Here is a 17,095-nt window from a genome sequence, read left to right on the forward strand (position 1 = left end):
GCAGGCAGAGGAAACCGGGGCTGGGGCTTCCCTCTCCGGAGTCTCCCGTGTGACGCCGGGGTTGGCAACCTGTTGGTTTCTTTTTCTCTTAAAGAAATCCGTCCAAAGATAAACTGCTTCGGGAAAGCGCTGCCTCCACTGCCAGCACTCAGCTCTTCGCAGGACAGGGCTGGAGAGGGACGGTCAGGGCTCCAATTCCAGGGAAGGGACTCTTTTAAAAGAGAAGGGGCGGGGGGAGAAAAATTGCAACCTCTCCTCTTGGAGGGGCGTCCCAACGGCTCCGTACCCAAAGCGGTCTCCAATCTCTAACTTATCCACTCTCTTTTCCTCCCCTCAACCTCCTGGAACCAAAGTACTGACTCTCACCACCCTTCTTTTCCTGGCCGGGCCCTCCAGGCTGTGCCTCGGGGTCAGAGCGCTCAGCCCCCGGAAAAGGGCAGAGAAACCGGGAGAACAGGGCAAAAGGGAAGGCGCGGGCTCTCACCTCTAAGGATCTCGCCGAGAAGGGCAGATGTCTGCAGCCAGCCTGGGTCTTCTGTCCCTGGGACACTCGGCTCAAAAACGCAACTCCGAGTCGGGCCGAGGCCGGGAAAGTTTAGCGACAGGCTGGGTAACCGTGGCGGCGACACATGGTAGCAGGTGGGGGCGTCTCAGAGAGCTGGCCGCCCCCCGAACAGGGTCGGCGCAGGCCTGTCACTCGCCTTCTCTTCCTCCGGGCCCCCCGTCATGTTCCAGGCGGAGTGGGGCAGAGGCAGGCCGTGGGTTCCACCCGGGTCCGAGAGCCGGAGCAAAGGCGAGAGCGCCTGCAGCACCTGGGAGGGAGGAAGGCGGAATGCGGTGGCCGGGAGACCCGGCCGCCTCACAGCACGGCTAGCAGCCGGCGCTGGCCCGGCCGGGACTGCATGGTGCGCGCTCGCCGCCGCGTCCCGCCCGCCGCTCGCCTCCTCCCCTGCAGGGGGCTCCGCGCTCCAGCGAACTCCTGGGGGCGGTGGCTGTGCTATCGGGAAGCAACGGGTTGTTCGGCTCCTCCCCCGCGCTCTCGCACCCTGCCGCCCACCTTCGGTGGGCACAGAGCAGCGCAGACGGCAGCGGGGACACGGCCGCGGGCTGACTGCCCTCTCCCTCCCTGCCCGGGTCACCTGCCTCTAATGCCCGCCGGGACGCCCCGCCCCGGCCCCGCCCCCTCAAGCCTGGGCTCGAGTGGTGGGCCACCCGGCCAAGCTCTCCGCGCGTCCCCTCCCACTGCCCCGCAGGCTCGGCCTCTCCCTAGGCGCCCTCTGGCCCCTCCCTGGGCCGGCAGCCGAAGAAAACTGGCCAATCGTGAGTCGGCAAATGGCGGGGGTGGGGCGAATGCTAATCACGCCGCCTTGAGAACCCGGGCGGGAAACCCTGGCCAGAAGTCCCTCCGGAGTTCTGAGCGAGCGCTCGCTAGTTCGGGACTCACTTCGCTGCGGTGTGGTAGATTACGAACCATCGCACTCAGGGCTCCCACCAGGTTTCTTTACAGAGTCCAGCGCTAGTATAAACAACTACTCAAAGAATCATTTTTAGCTGCAGCACCTGTCTCTCTCCTTCGAGGTATTGGATTGGGTGAAAGAAGAGCTAATGCTTATTGAACCCCCAACAACTTGTTAATCGTTTGCATCTTTTTTTTTTTTTTTTTTTTTTTTTTTTTTTTTTCAGCTTTCAAATGTGCTGTAACTTTATTTTAAAGTACGTACTTAACAATTTTGACTTCTGAGGCTTCCATATATTTCTTTTTTTTTTTATTTTTTTTTTTTTTTTTTTTTTTTTTTTTATTGTTGGTCGTTCAAAACCTTACACAGTTCTTAATACATCATATTTCACAGTTTGATTCAAGCGGGTTATGAACTCCCAACTTTACCCCGTATACAGATTGCTGTATCACATCAGTTACCCTTCCATTGATTGACATATTGCCTTTCTAGTGTCTGATGTATTCTGCTGTCAGTCCTATTCTCTACTATCCCCCCTCCCCTCCCCTCCCCTCCCCTTTTCTCTCTACCCCTTCTACTGTAAATCATTTCTTCCATTTGTATTATCTTGTCTTACCCCTCCATTATATAGTTCTTGATATATCATATTTCACATTTTGATTCAAGTGGGTTATGCACTCCCATATTGCCCCTTATACAGCTTGCAGAATCACATCAGTTTCACTTCCATTGCTTTACATATTACCATCCTAGTGTCTGTTGTATTCTGCTGCCTTTCCTATCCTCTACTATCCCCCCTCCCCTCCCCTCCCCTCCCCTCTTCTCTCTCTACCCCCACTACTGCAATTCATTCCTCCCCTTTGTATTATTTTTCCCTTTCCCCTCACTTCCTCTTGTATGTAATTTTGTATAAACCCGAGGGTCTCGTTCCATTTCCATGCTATTTCCCTTCTCTCTCCCTTTCCCTCCCACCTCTCTAAGGAGAGTAATTAAGAGAATCGTTTGCATCTTAATGCAAGACCCGAAATCCTTACAGTTCCCTGAAGCAAGTGCTCCCTAGAGGTGAAGAAGACGAGACTTAGCAGCTTGACCTAGGCAACCGAACTCGACAATCTTGTTCGCCGCCGCATCCGAGCGTTTGGCACACAGTAGGTGCTCAAATCGCAGTTCTAGGGTCGGAATCCAAGTAGTTGGGAGCAGCATTCACGATCTTTACCACTACCCCCCCCCCAAACACACACCCCCATATTATCGAAATCTCCCAGGCTTCGACCTTTACTTTTGCATATCGTAACAAAATCCTTCTATTGTGACAAGAATTTTTTTTTTTTTTCTGGGTTTGGGAGACTTGTTAGTCCTTATCGGTCGGGATTTAGAATCCCAGGCAGGTCCGGAATCGCCCACGGCTCAAGGTTCTGCACTGGGCAGGACGCTGGGGAGTTGCCTGCTGCTGAGTTGCGCACTTGCGCGCCCCGAGGGCGGGGGGAGGGGGCGCGCATCAGCCTGTTGGACTCCAGATGGGTTATTATGCTGGAAGTTTTAAATGTCCTACAAATGCCTCTTTTCTACGCGTTCTAATTAGGTTGGAAGACTGAGGTGTTTAGCAAATTTAACATTCATTCACACACTTAAAAGAGGGTTTAAATTGTATCCACCTCTCTCACCCCTTCCTTACACAGGGCGGAAGGCAAAATAGGCAGAGGGCCTGGGGACACTTGAAGGACTCAGAACTGGACTCAGTGACTGAGATTCAAATGTGAATTGTTGTCGATCATCTGTCCTGGCTCACATTTGTACACATTAGGAGACTAAATTTCAGAACAACCATCTCCCTCCTGCTTCTCAACAAAGCTTGATGGGAAATAATGAAGAATATGTGTGTTAATATCAGCCTCACAGTTAAAAAAGGAGTAAATTGCCTCAGAGACACCATAACTATTAATAATTGTTTACAGAGTACATTACATCGTTCATTTTCTGGAATTCTACAGGTATTCGTATTTTTATCTCTGGGTTTTTGGAACCACTTAGCCTTCGAGGTCTGCAGATGGCCGGGTTGAAAGTAGTGGGAGTTGAAATGCTGTGGCATAGCAGTCCAGAAGAAAGGGGCACCCTCAGTGGAAAGTATGTGCAGACTGTGAGCATGCCAAGGGAGGCCTAGCTCATTCTGTGCCTTATATGCAACGTGCATATTATTGGGGATGAACAAGTGTTGGCTAATAATAACAATTATTTGAAGTTGGATAATGTTAATCACTCATACTGGAATTTAGCCAGATTACTTGTGTTATATCACTTGGTTCTGACTCAAAGTATGTTGTCTACTGGTTTACAAACCTCTCTTCTTAATGAACAACACAAATTTTACTTTTGCTTGTCGAGCTCTAATAATAGGAACAATAGAAAAAAATACATTGGAAAGAGATTTATTTTTGTATTGTATAGCTTTTTGTATCATTTTAATTTTTCTTCTTTTCCTATATTACTTCAATTTAAAGATAATTTAAAATATGATCTTTAACATATCCCAGGTAGGATCCTAAGTAATTTTACCTCATTTAATCATTGTAACAATCAGATGAAGAAACTGGCACCAAAATGACTTCCTTAAAGGTATTTATTTAGTACATGGAAAGGGTAGAAATCAAAATTTGTATACACCTTGATGACTACAGTTAATATGTTGCAATTGAAAATTGCTAAAAGAATTTTAAGTGTTCTTACCCCAGGGTGGGGGGGGGTAACTATGTGAGGCAATGCATATGCTAAATTGCTTGATTTAGCCATTCCACAGTGCATACAAACATATCAAAACATTATGTTGTACATCATTAATATATAGAATTTTTATTAATTTAAAATTAAAGAACACACAATTTTCTCCTAGATCTTTAGTATTTAACAAACTAGAAAACACTGCTTTTTTTAAAAGATGAAATTTATTTAATTTTTTGAGTGTGTGTTGTATGGTGGTGCTGGGATGGAACCCAGGGCCTGGCACACGGTAGACAAATGCTCTGCTGCTGAACTATGTCCCCGGCCCATACCATTGCAATTGTTAAGCACTTAGAGCATTGCCAAGCATCCTTATCTATCAGTTTACTCATCTATTCTTCCAACTATTTATCCAAAAAGTCACTCAACAAACATGAAATTTCTGAGTTGAATATACTACTGTTATGTTAAACTTATTTCTATCAAGCCAAACTCATGAAATTATTGTTCAAGGTATGTTTATTAATTGTCAAAAGTCTATAGTATAATGCCAAATATTCAGTTTCATAAGTGTATGACATTCCATAAGTTTTGAAATATTGATTTTGGATTTTGTCATCAGAAAATAGTTATAGCATTTTTAATCTTATTCGTTTATGTTGCTTATATATCTATTATTCTGAATGCTGTATGAATGAACAGGTATCCTGTGATTACTATTTATAATCTTGATAATTGAGTGGGTTAATGGTATGCTAAATATAGATACTTTCACTAAATATGATATAAATGAATGAGTGAATGACAGACAACATTTACTTTTTTGACTCTACAACTGGCATTGTATCCTTGAGTATTTACCGTATGAACTATATCTCTAAGGTTGCCCATACTCTGTTAAGTACAGCATGAGTTCAGTTTTGGCTTTGCCCTTACCAGCTGTGCACCCTTGGTCAAGTCACTTAACAGCTCCTGGCCCTCCTTCCTATCTGTAAAATGGAGTTAGAAATAATTATCTACCTCTTTGAACTGAAGTCAGAAGTAAATGAATTTATTTGATAAAGGGCTTAGAACTATGTCTAGCACCTCATAAGTCTATATAAATCTTGACTACTATTATTAGTTTATACGTAGAGAGTTCATTGTTTTCTGTTTTCCCAATTTTCTCTTGTATATTACTTTCACAACAGAAAGGAATAGTTATATTTTTCAGATGTAGTTTATTTCTGAGCATACTCCCGGCCATCGCCAGCTATCTTTGGCACTTAGCTTTTACTAAATGTAATGCCAAAGCTGAGATCATTTATTTCATTTGCTCCGGCTCAAAGTGCGTGTACCTGACATCAGCAGCCACAGGTGCACACAAGCTGGCACAGGCTAGACACCACATTCTAACCTGACTCCTTCACAGGTATTTCCAGATGAGCTCCTTCCATGTCCTACTGTGTCTCTGTTCGCCCCTCTTGCCCTTCTATTAGCCAGGATTAGCACCACCAGCCATCTTTCAGGTTGATAATGAGACTGTCTTTTTCACATTATAAGTGGAATATTTCAACTATAATCTTTAGTCTTCTCCCCTCCCACACCATGATGGAGATTATAGAAAAGTAGAAGCAACAGCTTTCCTTTTCTCCCCAAGGTAACAGAAGTACTAATCTTTCTCACATTGATCAAGAGGTCTCAGCAGCACATTACAATCACCCGGGGAGCTTTAAGAACCTTGTTAAATCAGAATTTCTGGTTGAGGGGTCTAGACCTTTTTAGGTTTCTTTGTTTTTGTTGCTGTTTTGTTTTAACTCTCCAGTGATTCTAATTGTCATCTAGACTTGAGAACCACTGAAAAAGTGGTTTTGGTGCCTCCTGGGTACAGTACCCAAAGTGGACTTAGCTGGGTCTTCTACAAAAAAAGGATTAATCACATCAGCATGTAAAATGGAATACCTCAGGAGAAAGAAGTAGAGAAGTGTGTTTGAGGCTGATTACATCTGAATGTACTTAGGCCAAAGGGAAATTAGGTAAAGCAACATAATTATGGCAGAATGTATTAACCAAGAGGATCACTATGGCGACAGTTGTTGAGGAATATGAAGTGCTTCTTGTGCGTGTACCCTGTGTTAAGCATTTTACATATACAGTCTCTGACCTCCAAGAGTCCTGTGTGATTGATTTTATTATCTCCACTTTGTAGATGAAGAAATTGTGGTTCAGACAATTTGGCTGAATAACTTGCCAAAGGTTGCATTACCTTCCAACTCGGGTCTCCCTGAGTCCAAAGCTCTTGTCAATTGCAGGTCTTGCTGTAGGCCTGGCAGCACACATTCATCAAGTATGGGACCCAGCAGATGGTACATCTTGAGATAAGCAGTTTCCCTTGTTCTTTAGCATCTGTTTCCTGGGGACTAGGTGGATTCTTCAATTCTGCTGTCTAGGGTGGTTAACATGTGGAAAAGCTGACAGCTCTGGATTCATCTGGTATCCAAAATAAATCCAGATGCAATTTTTCTTTGGACTTTTCAGATCAAACATAAGGTGGGATGCCCCTCAGACTAGATTTCAGAGCCTCCTGGTTCTTGACAGAGGAAGCTTCAGTTCACTAAGCATTGACTATGCACCTGCTGGGAGCCAAGCACTGGTGCTGGGAGCACAGAGAAGGCATGGACAGCAAAGTGGGGCATTGGGGGCTTCGAGGAGGCACTTAGCCTAACCTCGTGGCTCAAGAAAAACCCAGACTTGTCTGGAAGGCTGAATATGAGTCGGGTTTACGAAACCACTTTAGGTATTTCAAGCAGAGAAAGATTTATTCCTGAGAACTAAGCTGGGGCTTATACAATTGAAAAAGGGCTGGGGCGGGGAAGGGGTGGGTAGAAGTCAGGGACTTCCCCTGGAGTGCTGAGTTCAAGGGCACCACAGTAGCTGTGATCCCACAATCAGGACAGTGCTGTTGCCACCCGCTGCCTTCCACACCCACAGAGCTGGCAACTAGCCCCTCAGAGGGACCCCAAGCCCAGAAACATTAGCTGCCTTTTAACATGACCTCTCTGACCCCACTTGCTGCAACAACAGCAGCCAAAGCATGGCCTCTCTTTTCATCTGCCTCCAAATCTCACCAGAGGGCACCTGGTTGACAGAGGGAGTTTCAGATCCACACCCTAGCTACAAGGGGGTTTTGGAAGTGTTGCTGTGAGGTTTCCAATCTCAACTAGATTATTAGACAAAGAACAGAATGGAGGCCAGAAGTGTCACTTCTCAATGTTTACTACAAAGTGAGGACTTCCTAGACAAGAGGAATCATCCCGGGCAAAGGGCACAGGGCCAGGATAGAGCATGGCTCAAGTATCAGACAGCTGGGTACAGTAGGCTGTCTCAGAGTAACAGACACATCAAAATGGAGCTTTTTTTTTTTTTTTTGTCTGAAAGTGCACTCATGTCTGATCAAAGTATTTTTTTCATTAATTTGATTCATATGTACACCCTACATATAAACTCCTTCATTGATATTGGGCTTGATGTATTCAACTGACCACTAATGCAGAAGGACAAAGGAGATGAGCAAAAGTCACACAATAGAATAAACAAAAGTGTTGAGCGACATTTATCTACAAAGCAATCAGAGCCTATCTTAGTTTTGTGGTGCTATAAGAGAATACCTGAGACTGGGTAATTTATAAAGAACAGAAACTTCTTTGCCACAGTTATGAAGGTTGGGAAGGCCAAATCAAGTCTGCATTTAGTGAGGGCTTTCTTGCTGTTTCATCCCATGGTAGAAGGCAGAAGGATGAGAGAGAGAGAGAGAGAGATGCAAACTCAGCCCATTATAATAACCCACTTTATTCCCGAGGGAGCCCTCATGGCCTAAGTACCTCTTAAAGGTCCCCCCTCTTCGTGGCATAGCAATTAAATTTCAACAAGAGTTTGGGAGGAGCGAACAGATCATAGCAGAAACTTACCTCCTCTAGGCTTAACATTGCAAACACTATTGATTACAACCTATGAGCTGTCTCCTTTCCTTTCTGTTTCCTAACAGAATCGCAGTTGGTTTTGTTTGTTTTTTTTTTATAGGCATCTACCCTTCTCTGCACAGCCATGTGTTCTAGAGAGGGTAGAGCTTCAGTGCAAGCCCCAAGATGTAACACAGGATTGGTACAACTGGCTGTTCTGGACCCCTTCTTCTCGGTTCCGTCACACAGTTCACAGGGGACAATCCTGGTGGATAAGGAAGAGGACCAATGTGAAGTGAGTCTGTCCAGGGGCTATAGGAAAGGTGTTATTACTCCAAAGAAGAAACAGCCGGGCACACACCTGTAATCCCAGTGACTCAGGAGGATTGTGATGTCAGCCTTAGCAACTGGGTGGGACCCTGGCTCAAAATTTAAGAAATAAAATAAAATAAAAAGAGCTGGGGATGCGCCTCCGTGGTAAAGTGATCCTGGGTTCCATCTCTGGTACCAAAAAGAAGAAAAGTCTCTCCTGTTGCTGGCTGTTTTTCTTTGTACATGTGAAGCCTACCGCTGTGAGAGCCGTGTTGCAACCACGTGAGAGCTAACACCCTGCAGAAGGATGGCATGGAGGCTGCTTGCCTCCAGACTTCTCATGTAACCCAACCCATTGTTTAGTTCTTTTTTTTTTTTAAAGAGAGAGAGAGAGAATTTTTAATATTTATTTTTTAGTTCTTAGCGGACACAACATCTTTGTTGGTATGTGGTGCTGAGGATCGAACCCGGACCGCACGCATGCCAGGCGAGCGCGCTACTGCTTGAGCCACATCCCCAGCCCAATACCTTTATTTGTTTTTATGTGGTGCCAGGAATCGAACCCAGTGCCTCACGCATGCTAGGCAAATGCTCTGCCACTGAGCCACAACCCCAGCCCCCTAGTTCTTAAGCCAGTGCTGTCAGTATCTTCTGTCACTTGCCACCAAAAGCCTCCCACCTACTGCATGCAGCCTGTATACTTGGGATGAGAACTTGCCTACTTACACTTGGCCAATGGAAGTCTCTGGAGGAGATTAAGGACAAGAAATAACGTCTTTCTTCTTTCTTTCTTTCTTTCTTTCTTTCTTTCTTTCTTTCTTTCTTTCTTTCTTTCTTTCTTTCTTTCTTTCTTTCGAGAAACTGTTATTCATCCTTTCAAAGCATCAAAACCCAATCACTTGTGAAGGTGAGTCATTGTCACTGCCTATACTTCCTCGGCCCTTCTACCATTTACTCATCCACTCTTCCAGTCAGTCCTCAGGGAGCACCTGTTATGTGCTCGGTGCTCTTTTAGGCACAAAGGATATAGCAAGCAACTAGTCATATGCACCGAGATTCCAGCCTTCTGGGAAGACAGAAAGTGAACCAAAAATTAAAGTATAATGATATTCATAAAAGGGAAAAAATTCCTATGATGGGATTAAAAGGGCAGGCCATAACTAACCTTGTGATTTATTTACTGCCCACTATGATTGTTCCTTCATATATCAGAGTCTCCCATTAGATTTTATATATCACACATTCCCAGACTCTTCCCCAGCAGATTGCATTTTTCAAAGATAGCTCTAAAACTTTCACCCCTCCCATGTGTCCTGCAGCGTGACCTTGTCATTCCCTCATGAAGGAGGAAGGTAGGAGGTCTTTGGTCCCCTCCTCTGGAACCTTGGTATGCTGGCGGTGGTTTTGGCTGATAGAACATGTTGGAAGCCATGCAGTAGGCCTTCCACAGATGGGTCATGAGGGGCCACTCTGCTTCCGCCTGATTCTGTTGGAACTCTGTGTCTTGGAGTCCACATTGTAGCTGCCCCAGTTGACAGTCCCAGCTGAGGGAGCCTTCAGGTCATCCCAAGCCAGGTGTCTGACACACAGATAAAGGATCTTCCAGTCCCCCAAGCTGTTTATGACTTCCCAGGGGAGGCCAGGGATATTGTGGAGCCGAGAAAAGCATCCCTGCTCTGCCCTCCGCTAATTTCCTCATCCGCTGCATTCCAGAATGAAACCAAACGTCTGTTGTCTCACACCTCTAGCTTGGGGTGCTTTGTTATACAGTAGCGGTAATTGGAATACCCCACATCTGCCTTCCTATGAGATCTTAGATGATCGGGGGAGACAAGTTTTTCTTTTTACCTGACCCAGTTGGTGATCAACTTATGCACTGAAGCTTGGGAACTTTTATCCATCTTCCTTTCATCCTATTGAACCCACTGTTGATGATATGCATGTGAAATGTCTAATCTTTTAAAACACAAATCTTCACCATTGATCTTAATATCCTGCTGCAGTGAGTTCCCCAGGTCAATTGTGTGCAGTGGGGAAAAAAAAGTACCTTCTTTTATCCATTTTAAACATGCTTCCTTTTCATCTCATCTTGTCCTCTTGTTCTTCCCCAAGTAAAGCGATTTCCATTTTGTGGGGACCTAGACACAGAGAACTGAGTTGAGACAATAATCTCTCTTTGAGCTGGTCGCACAGAAGGCCTTGGGCCCACTGGGACACGGAGCAGTGGATTTTAGCTGGTGACTTAAAGGTGGTGGAACACTCTGTTTTAATTAGTCACAGGTTTAGTTCCAAGCTTTTTAAAAAAACACTTTCTAGATTCTGCAAGAGGCAATGGATTCCTTCTTGTAACCCTGGTAAATGGAGCACAGTATACTGGGAAGAAACTTAGACTAGAATGGGGTAAGGAGAATTCAAGGCTCAGCTTGTAAGGCAGCTGAGTGGCTGTGGGTACAACACTCAACCTCTCTGGGCCCCATCTTCATCATCTAGGAAAGGAAGAGATTCAACCAGAGTGATCTGTGGGGCTCTTGACCTCTAATATTCTATGAATTCTGTTTGCCAGTCATTTAGAGGCATCTGCTACACAAATGCTTCAGAAGAAATAATTTGTACTCTAAAGAATGGGCCTTTTCGGTTCCGTGGTGGGGCTACAGAGAGCAACAACCAAAAAGACATTTTTTTCCAAAACCAAAATCTCAATTAGACTTCATTACCCAACCCAGATTCCTGCTGTGACTGTTAAGTGACCGTCTGGCAGCCTGCGTCCTCTGCTTCCCAGGGCTGACCCAAGTTCCCTGGACTTGCTTTGTGAGCCTATCAATTCCAGGGGTAGATCTCATGGCATTGTTGGACATTTGTGCTGGGACAACTTCATACCGAGTGACAAGAAGGAACAGATGGGTGACAGCTTCTGTTGCATGCTCACCTTGCAGGGAAAAAGAATATTGTCCCACTGAGCAATGCAAAGGGGCTAGTCACAGGAATCCCAGACAACCCGAACTCTTTCCCCAATCCCTTTTGTCACACAGAAGGGAAAAACCAGTCACTCCGAGAGAAAGTGTTCAATTTCTCTTGGCCTGAATTTGTCTCACATTTTCTGTCCTGCTAGTTCTTCTACAGTATGATTCTTAGTGTTTCTTGGGATTTAACCCACCTCTTAATTAAGCACTGCATCCTGATTTCCACTCACTTAGTTTTCATTTCCTGGTTTCAAGTGTAGGAAATGCTTCTGTGTCTGGTCTTAGAATTCCCTACAGAATCACCACTCTCAAGGGGCTACTCCATATTGGGAGGACCATTACTTTTCGCTAGTGGATTGACAAACTCTATCCATGTCCACAAAGAGCACAACAAGGCACAACTGAAACTTATTTGCAAGATTAACGAAACCCCTGAGAGGTCCTTAGAATTCATGGAGGGTAAATACCTTAGACAAAATTCCAGGTAACAAGTAGAGAAAACTCAGCAGTGAAAGGCCTAAAAGAGCTTTTTGCGAAGAACTCTTCCTCGCTTTCCTTAATAACATGTTTCTGTGGCCCTATGCTCCACTTCTTCATCATCATCAGACTAGGTATGAGTGTTTTAGTGGTTTTGTTAAGCCTGTCAAGCAAGGTTTGAAAACATCCCAGCAACATTTATGACAAATAATAGTTCTGTTGTAGAAATAGGAAAACTGAAGATCATCTAGGATGAATTATTTAGTAGTTTAGACTATTTGGTTAAGACAAAATCATGTGTGATTTCTTTCCCAAGGACGCGTGGACCCTACTGGGCCATCTTCACGTACTCAGCAAGTCTTTGCTTGTACTAAAAAGGCGAACATGGGTACCAGCCACATTCTATCCCCCTTTCTTCTCACATTCTAGCTAAGGATTGACTGAGAGTTGTTGACTTCAAAACCGTTCGCCCGTGTTGGTCCGTGCTGCCTCATTGCTTGGTGGCCAAAGGCACTCTGCAAAGATGCTTCCTGTTAAGTAAGTGGTGCATACAGAACTGTCAAACAATGGAGTGCACCTTTTTTTTTTTTGATAAAGCAGTTTTATGTTTACATAAAGTTACAAGAGTTCCATATACTTCCTCCTCTACTCTGATTCCCTTATTATTAACACCTTATATTAGTATGGTACATTTGTTACAATTAATGAGCCAATATGATTATTAACTAAAGTCCATAGTGTGTATTAGCATCCTTTCTTTGTTTTGTGTAGTTCTAAGGTTTTGTCGGGGCTGGAGGTATAGCTTAGTGACAAAGTACTTCACTAGCATGTGTGAGGCCCTGGGTTAAATCCCCAGCACTGAAGGAAAAAAAAAAAAAAGCTACAGACTGAGAGAGAATATTTGCAAATCAAATATTCAGTAAAGAACTTGTATGTGTCTAAGGGTTTTGACAAATATACAGTGCCACATACCAACCATTAAAATACCATGCAGAATAGTTTCACTGCCTTAAATAACTACTGTGCTCCACCTATTCATCCCTCCCTTCCCCAGGCCCCTGATAACCACTGATTTTACTACTGTTTTTACAGTTTTGCATTTTCCATAATATCATACAGTTTGTTGTCTTTTTGGATTGATTTCTTTCATTTAGGAATAGGCATTTAAATCCCTCATGTCTTTTTGTGGCTTCATAGCTTTTTTTATTTTTTAAAGTGTGATATAAAACAACAACCATTTATTTATACTCAAACTGGTGCTTCGTCCTTCCAGTGCCACAGGGTAAGTGATAGGAGTAATAGTAATGAAAAATGTACAAAAACTACCTGGCAGCCCTGCTGAAATCAATAAAAACCTATTTTGGGTTCCTGTTCAATTTGCACAGTTGAATCATGATAGCTCATTTATGAAGCCCTTGATAAATGGAAAGCACTTTTGTCTCAATGCAGGAGCCAGTTGTGGTGTGAGTAGAAGCAATTCTGTGAGGTTATGTGCAAGACTAGCCTAGAGTATTTTAACCAGTGAGTGATAGGGCTGGAGACTGAGCCCAGATTCTGTCCACATCCAGTGCTCTCAACTCCACTGTGCTGCCCAATGGCCTTCAGATCTTGGGCCTGCCCAAACCAATCCCAGGCCAGTCGAACCAACTCCTAGCTGTTCCAAGTTTTTGGTATTAGCCTGATGCCAGTATCAAGACTATAGCCTGCTTGACCAGAAAGAACCTCTGCTGCCACTAAACCTGCCTTCACATTGCAATTACCTGGGAAGTTTCACAAAAAGGTTGATGTCAGGGCCCTTCCCCTAAAGATTTTGATTTAATTGGTTTCAGTGCAACTTCGACATAGGGATTTGTGTTTAACATTTTATTGAAGAATATTATACATGTGGAAACGTGCACAATACCCTAAGTATGGATCTCAATGAAGTTTTACAAACTGAAGTTACCTGTACAACCACCACTCAGCTTAAGAATCAGAAATTCACTAGTATCCCAGAAGCACAAATTGTACTTGCTTCAGTCATCCCCCACCCACATGCACACATGTGCATGAGCATACACACACACACACACACACACACACACACACACACACACAAAACCACTATCCTGACTTCTACAGCATAGAAAATATGAGCAGAGGGATTTTTTTTTTTTTTTTTTTGCAAGCGTTCCCAATTCTAATGTGCAGGAAAGACTGAGAAAAATTGCCTTTCTGGTTGGAGGTAAGAACAGAACATGAACTAAGCCAAATGCACCAGGACAAGAAAAGTAAAATTAGTGAATCAGAAATCCAAACTACGGGGCTGGGGCCATAACTAAGTGATAGAGTGCTTGCCTCACATACATGAGGCCCTGGGTTCTATCCTCAGCACCACATAAAGACAAACAAATAAGAATAAAGATATTGTGTCCATCTACAACTAAAAAGAAAGAAAGAAATCCAAACTACAGTTATGCCTCAACCCCGGTTGCTGCATACCCTCAAGACATGTGTAAATCTTAGTTCACATCAGCAAGTCAAGAAAGAGGGAAAAGGTGGTTGCTGTTGTTTTAAACAAGATCCTTTATTTATAAACAACTCTTCTTTTTCTCAGCATTCACCTCTCAGTGAAAGAAAATCTGCCATCCTGTGAGTTGCCAAAATGACGTTTGCAGATAATAATAATAAAACATTGCTAGGGTGCTTTTTATGTACCAAGCCCCCTCACTAAATCCTTCATGCATTATCTCATTCAATCCTCAGGACACCCAATAATAATAGGTTCTCTTATTTTCCCCATTTTACAGATGAGGAAACCTAGGCATAAAGAGATTAAGTCACTTGCCAGAGGGCACAAAGTGAGTAACCGGCAACGCTTGACTTGTAGGGATTCTTCTTGGTGTAATTCCATTGTGGTTTTTGTTTTAAATGTTGGTGCCAACTTACCTCTGCTATTAAAGACTTGGACAAAGTAAATGCTGCACCAATTTCATTCTTTCAAAGTACAAGGTAATAAGTTGGAATGGTAAATCCAGAAAAATCACAGAATCACCTATGGATTCTGGAAAGGAGGCTGATGATCATCTAGTTAATGCTCCTTATTTTACACATGAAGAAATGGATCCAAAAAGAAGACGTGGGGGAAGAAAGAGGAAATTAGAGAAAGTTCAGACACTCATGAGGAAAAGCAAGGGCAGTCTTGACTGGGACTGAGGGGGTGTGTTGCGGGGGGCTCTCCTCACCCTTAGACACACAAGTCTGTGGTCTTTGTTGGCACAATTTGTGGCTAGCATTATTATTTTACTTAACATCCACAGCATATTCACATGTGAATATTATTATTCGTGTAACTGTACAAGTCTGCACAGTGAGCTCCTAATCTAAACCAGATAGGGAGCTGACGATCACAAAGGTATCCGAGTTGGAAACCAGGTTCTCTCGGGTTTCCCCGAGTTTGTTCCGTTTGTTTGGATTTTGTGTCATATGCGATCAGCCTCCCAGCATATTTATTCTGGCAAGGGAAGCGGCAGGGTGTGTGAAAGAAATCTCTCTGAGAGGTTTTCAATGGAAACTTGGTGTTACATGCATGAGCCGTGAGCACGTCCAGAGAGCAAATCCGATCCCAGGAAATGTGCGGCCTGAGGCTTTCCCATGTTTCTCTTCTAAGACATCCTATAGTTTCTTCTTGTTGTTTTTCTTCTCCTCCGTCTAGATCTCTTTCGCTTCTGCAGGTATACAGCTACTCTGCAGTCTGATCCGTCTTCGTCTTTTTTGGTATTAAACTTCCTTGGAATCAAAGTATCTGGTCTGTTTCACTCTAATTTTTTTTCCAGAGCAATTTTCCCAGTATAAATTACACCCTCAATTATTTTTCTCTCACCAGAGCAGTGAATCACATTCTAAGAAGCTTTCAGGGTGGGGGCTGGAGCCGGGAGGTGAGAGCCAGTGCTGGCTTGTCAACCTCCTTCTCCTTCTCCCCTGTGGAGGAGGCCTAGTGCAGCCTTTGCACACAAGTCCCCAGCAATGGAGGTGCCTCCTGTGCCCATTTCTGCTGCACTTTTGGGCTTGGGTCCCTAAGTGAAGGGAAGACTGTATTGAGGAGGAGCCTAAACTTGGAGGCAAGGGGAAAAAAATAGCTTCATCCAGAAGGGCTTGATGTCAGAAGGCTGGGGTGGTTTGCGTTCATGCCCTGTATTTTTTATCCCTCCCTGTATCAGCAGTACCCCCTGTCATGTGGCTTTGCAGTTCCCCCATCAAGAGATGAGTATATTCCTGATCCTCTGCCTCTAACATCTCCTTTGACCGACAGGATTTCAGCAGATGTGATACAAGCAGAGGCTTGAAAATACGCTTGTGTGGTTGGACTTGCTCTCTTGCATCTCTGCTGTTTCTACAAGGAGAGTATGACTGGGCTAGTCTGCTGGTCTCCAGAGGGGATGAGAAATACGTGGGGCAGGGAGGCCCCCAGGAAGCTGCCCCAGCCCAGCCCAGCCCAGCCTAGAAGAGGGCCATTCAGCTGGCCCAGAGAGGCAGGAGCAAATCCAGCCATGATCAGCAGGTCTGCCTAGTTAGCTGTCAGGTGGACTGCAGCTGCAGGAGCTGAAGTGGGAGGGGACTTTGGTTTTTCAGTCTCTGAATTGGGAGGCTATTGGTGAGAGATAGTAGGAGAGATAACAGGCCAGCCGGTGACAGTGCCATGCCCCCTGAGACTATTATGATGATGATGCGAGCAACTAGAAACAAAGGCACTTTGCAAAATGCACACCGATGCAGACTTGAAGAGTGGACCTGGATCCTGAAGACCTGAGTTCAATCCACTCCTACCTTTAACTCAGTTCGTAAAACTTGGAAATATCATTTTACTTTTCTGACTCCTACCGTAAAACTACAGACACAAAATATGAGAACTTGAGAAAATGGCAGAACATCAACAGGTCCTAGATCTTCAATGACAGAGTTAAGAAAGGGGAGCGGGAGGTAGGAGAGAGCTCAGAGGGTATTTTATTTGAGTATAAAATGTTACACTCAAATGAATGGGGCAGATCTATTTAGTTGTGAACCGGGCGATTTTGAAGAATGTTTGATTAAGGCCAAGAGGTAGACTTGAAGCTCAAATACAAAATAAAACCTCTTTTCTCCAGTGATCAAAGAAGCTGTCCTGAAAGTGTGGGGTACATGAATGAGTACAGAAGGAGAGAGACCCCCAAAACTACTTTTGGAAAGCAGCTTCCTGACAGCTCTTCACTTGGAATAG

General features: G+C 44.3%; 2 protein-coding genes across 2 annotated transcripts in view; one reads left to right on the plus strand and one right to left on the minus strand.

The window, feature by feature from the left end:
• The first annotated feature begins 629 nt into the window (after positions 1-629).
• On the plus strand, positions 630-15,639 carry LOC144365611 (uncharacterized). The gene is made up of 3 exons (XM_078017910.1): positions 630-1,578; positions 2,494-2,605; positions 8,232-15,639. Exon 1 carries the CDS (start codon positions 630-632, stop codon positions 1,518-1,520), a length of 891 nt encoding a protein of 296 aa, XP_077874036.1. The 3' UTR covers positions 1,521-1,578; positions 2,494-2,605; positions 8,232-15,639.
• Positions 4,061-17,095, minus strand: part of Plekhm3 (pleckstrin homology domain containing M3) — a 215,109-nt gene continuing 202,074 nt past the window's right edge. Inside the window, exon 8 of the mRNA XM_040294802.2 lies at positions 4,061-10,560. Within this exon, the coding sequence (XP_040150736.1) occupies positions 10,485-10,560 (76 nt within the window). The 3' untranslated portion in view covers positions 4,061-10,484. The remainder of the gene's footprint in view (positions 10,561-17,095) is intronic.

The sequence above is a fragment of the Ictidomys tridecemlineatus genome, chromosome 7 (assembly GCF_052094955.1).
Source record: "Ictidomys tridecemlineatus isolate mIctTri1 chromosome 7, mIctTri1.hap1, whole genome shotgun sequence".
Taxonomy (NCBI): Eukaryota; Metazoa; Chordata; class Mammalia; order Rodentia; family Sciuridae; genus Ictidomys; species Ictidomys tridecemlineatus.

Bases quoted from the DNA above. Each gene is read 5' to 3' on its own strand.
- LOC144365611 (XM_078017910.1), top strand. From the start codon at position 630: ATGGTAGCAGGTGGGGGCGTCTCAGAGAGCTGGCCGCCCCCCGAACAG.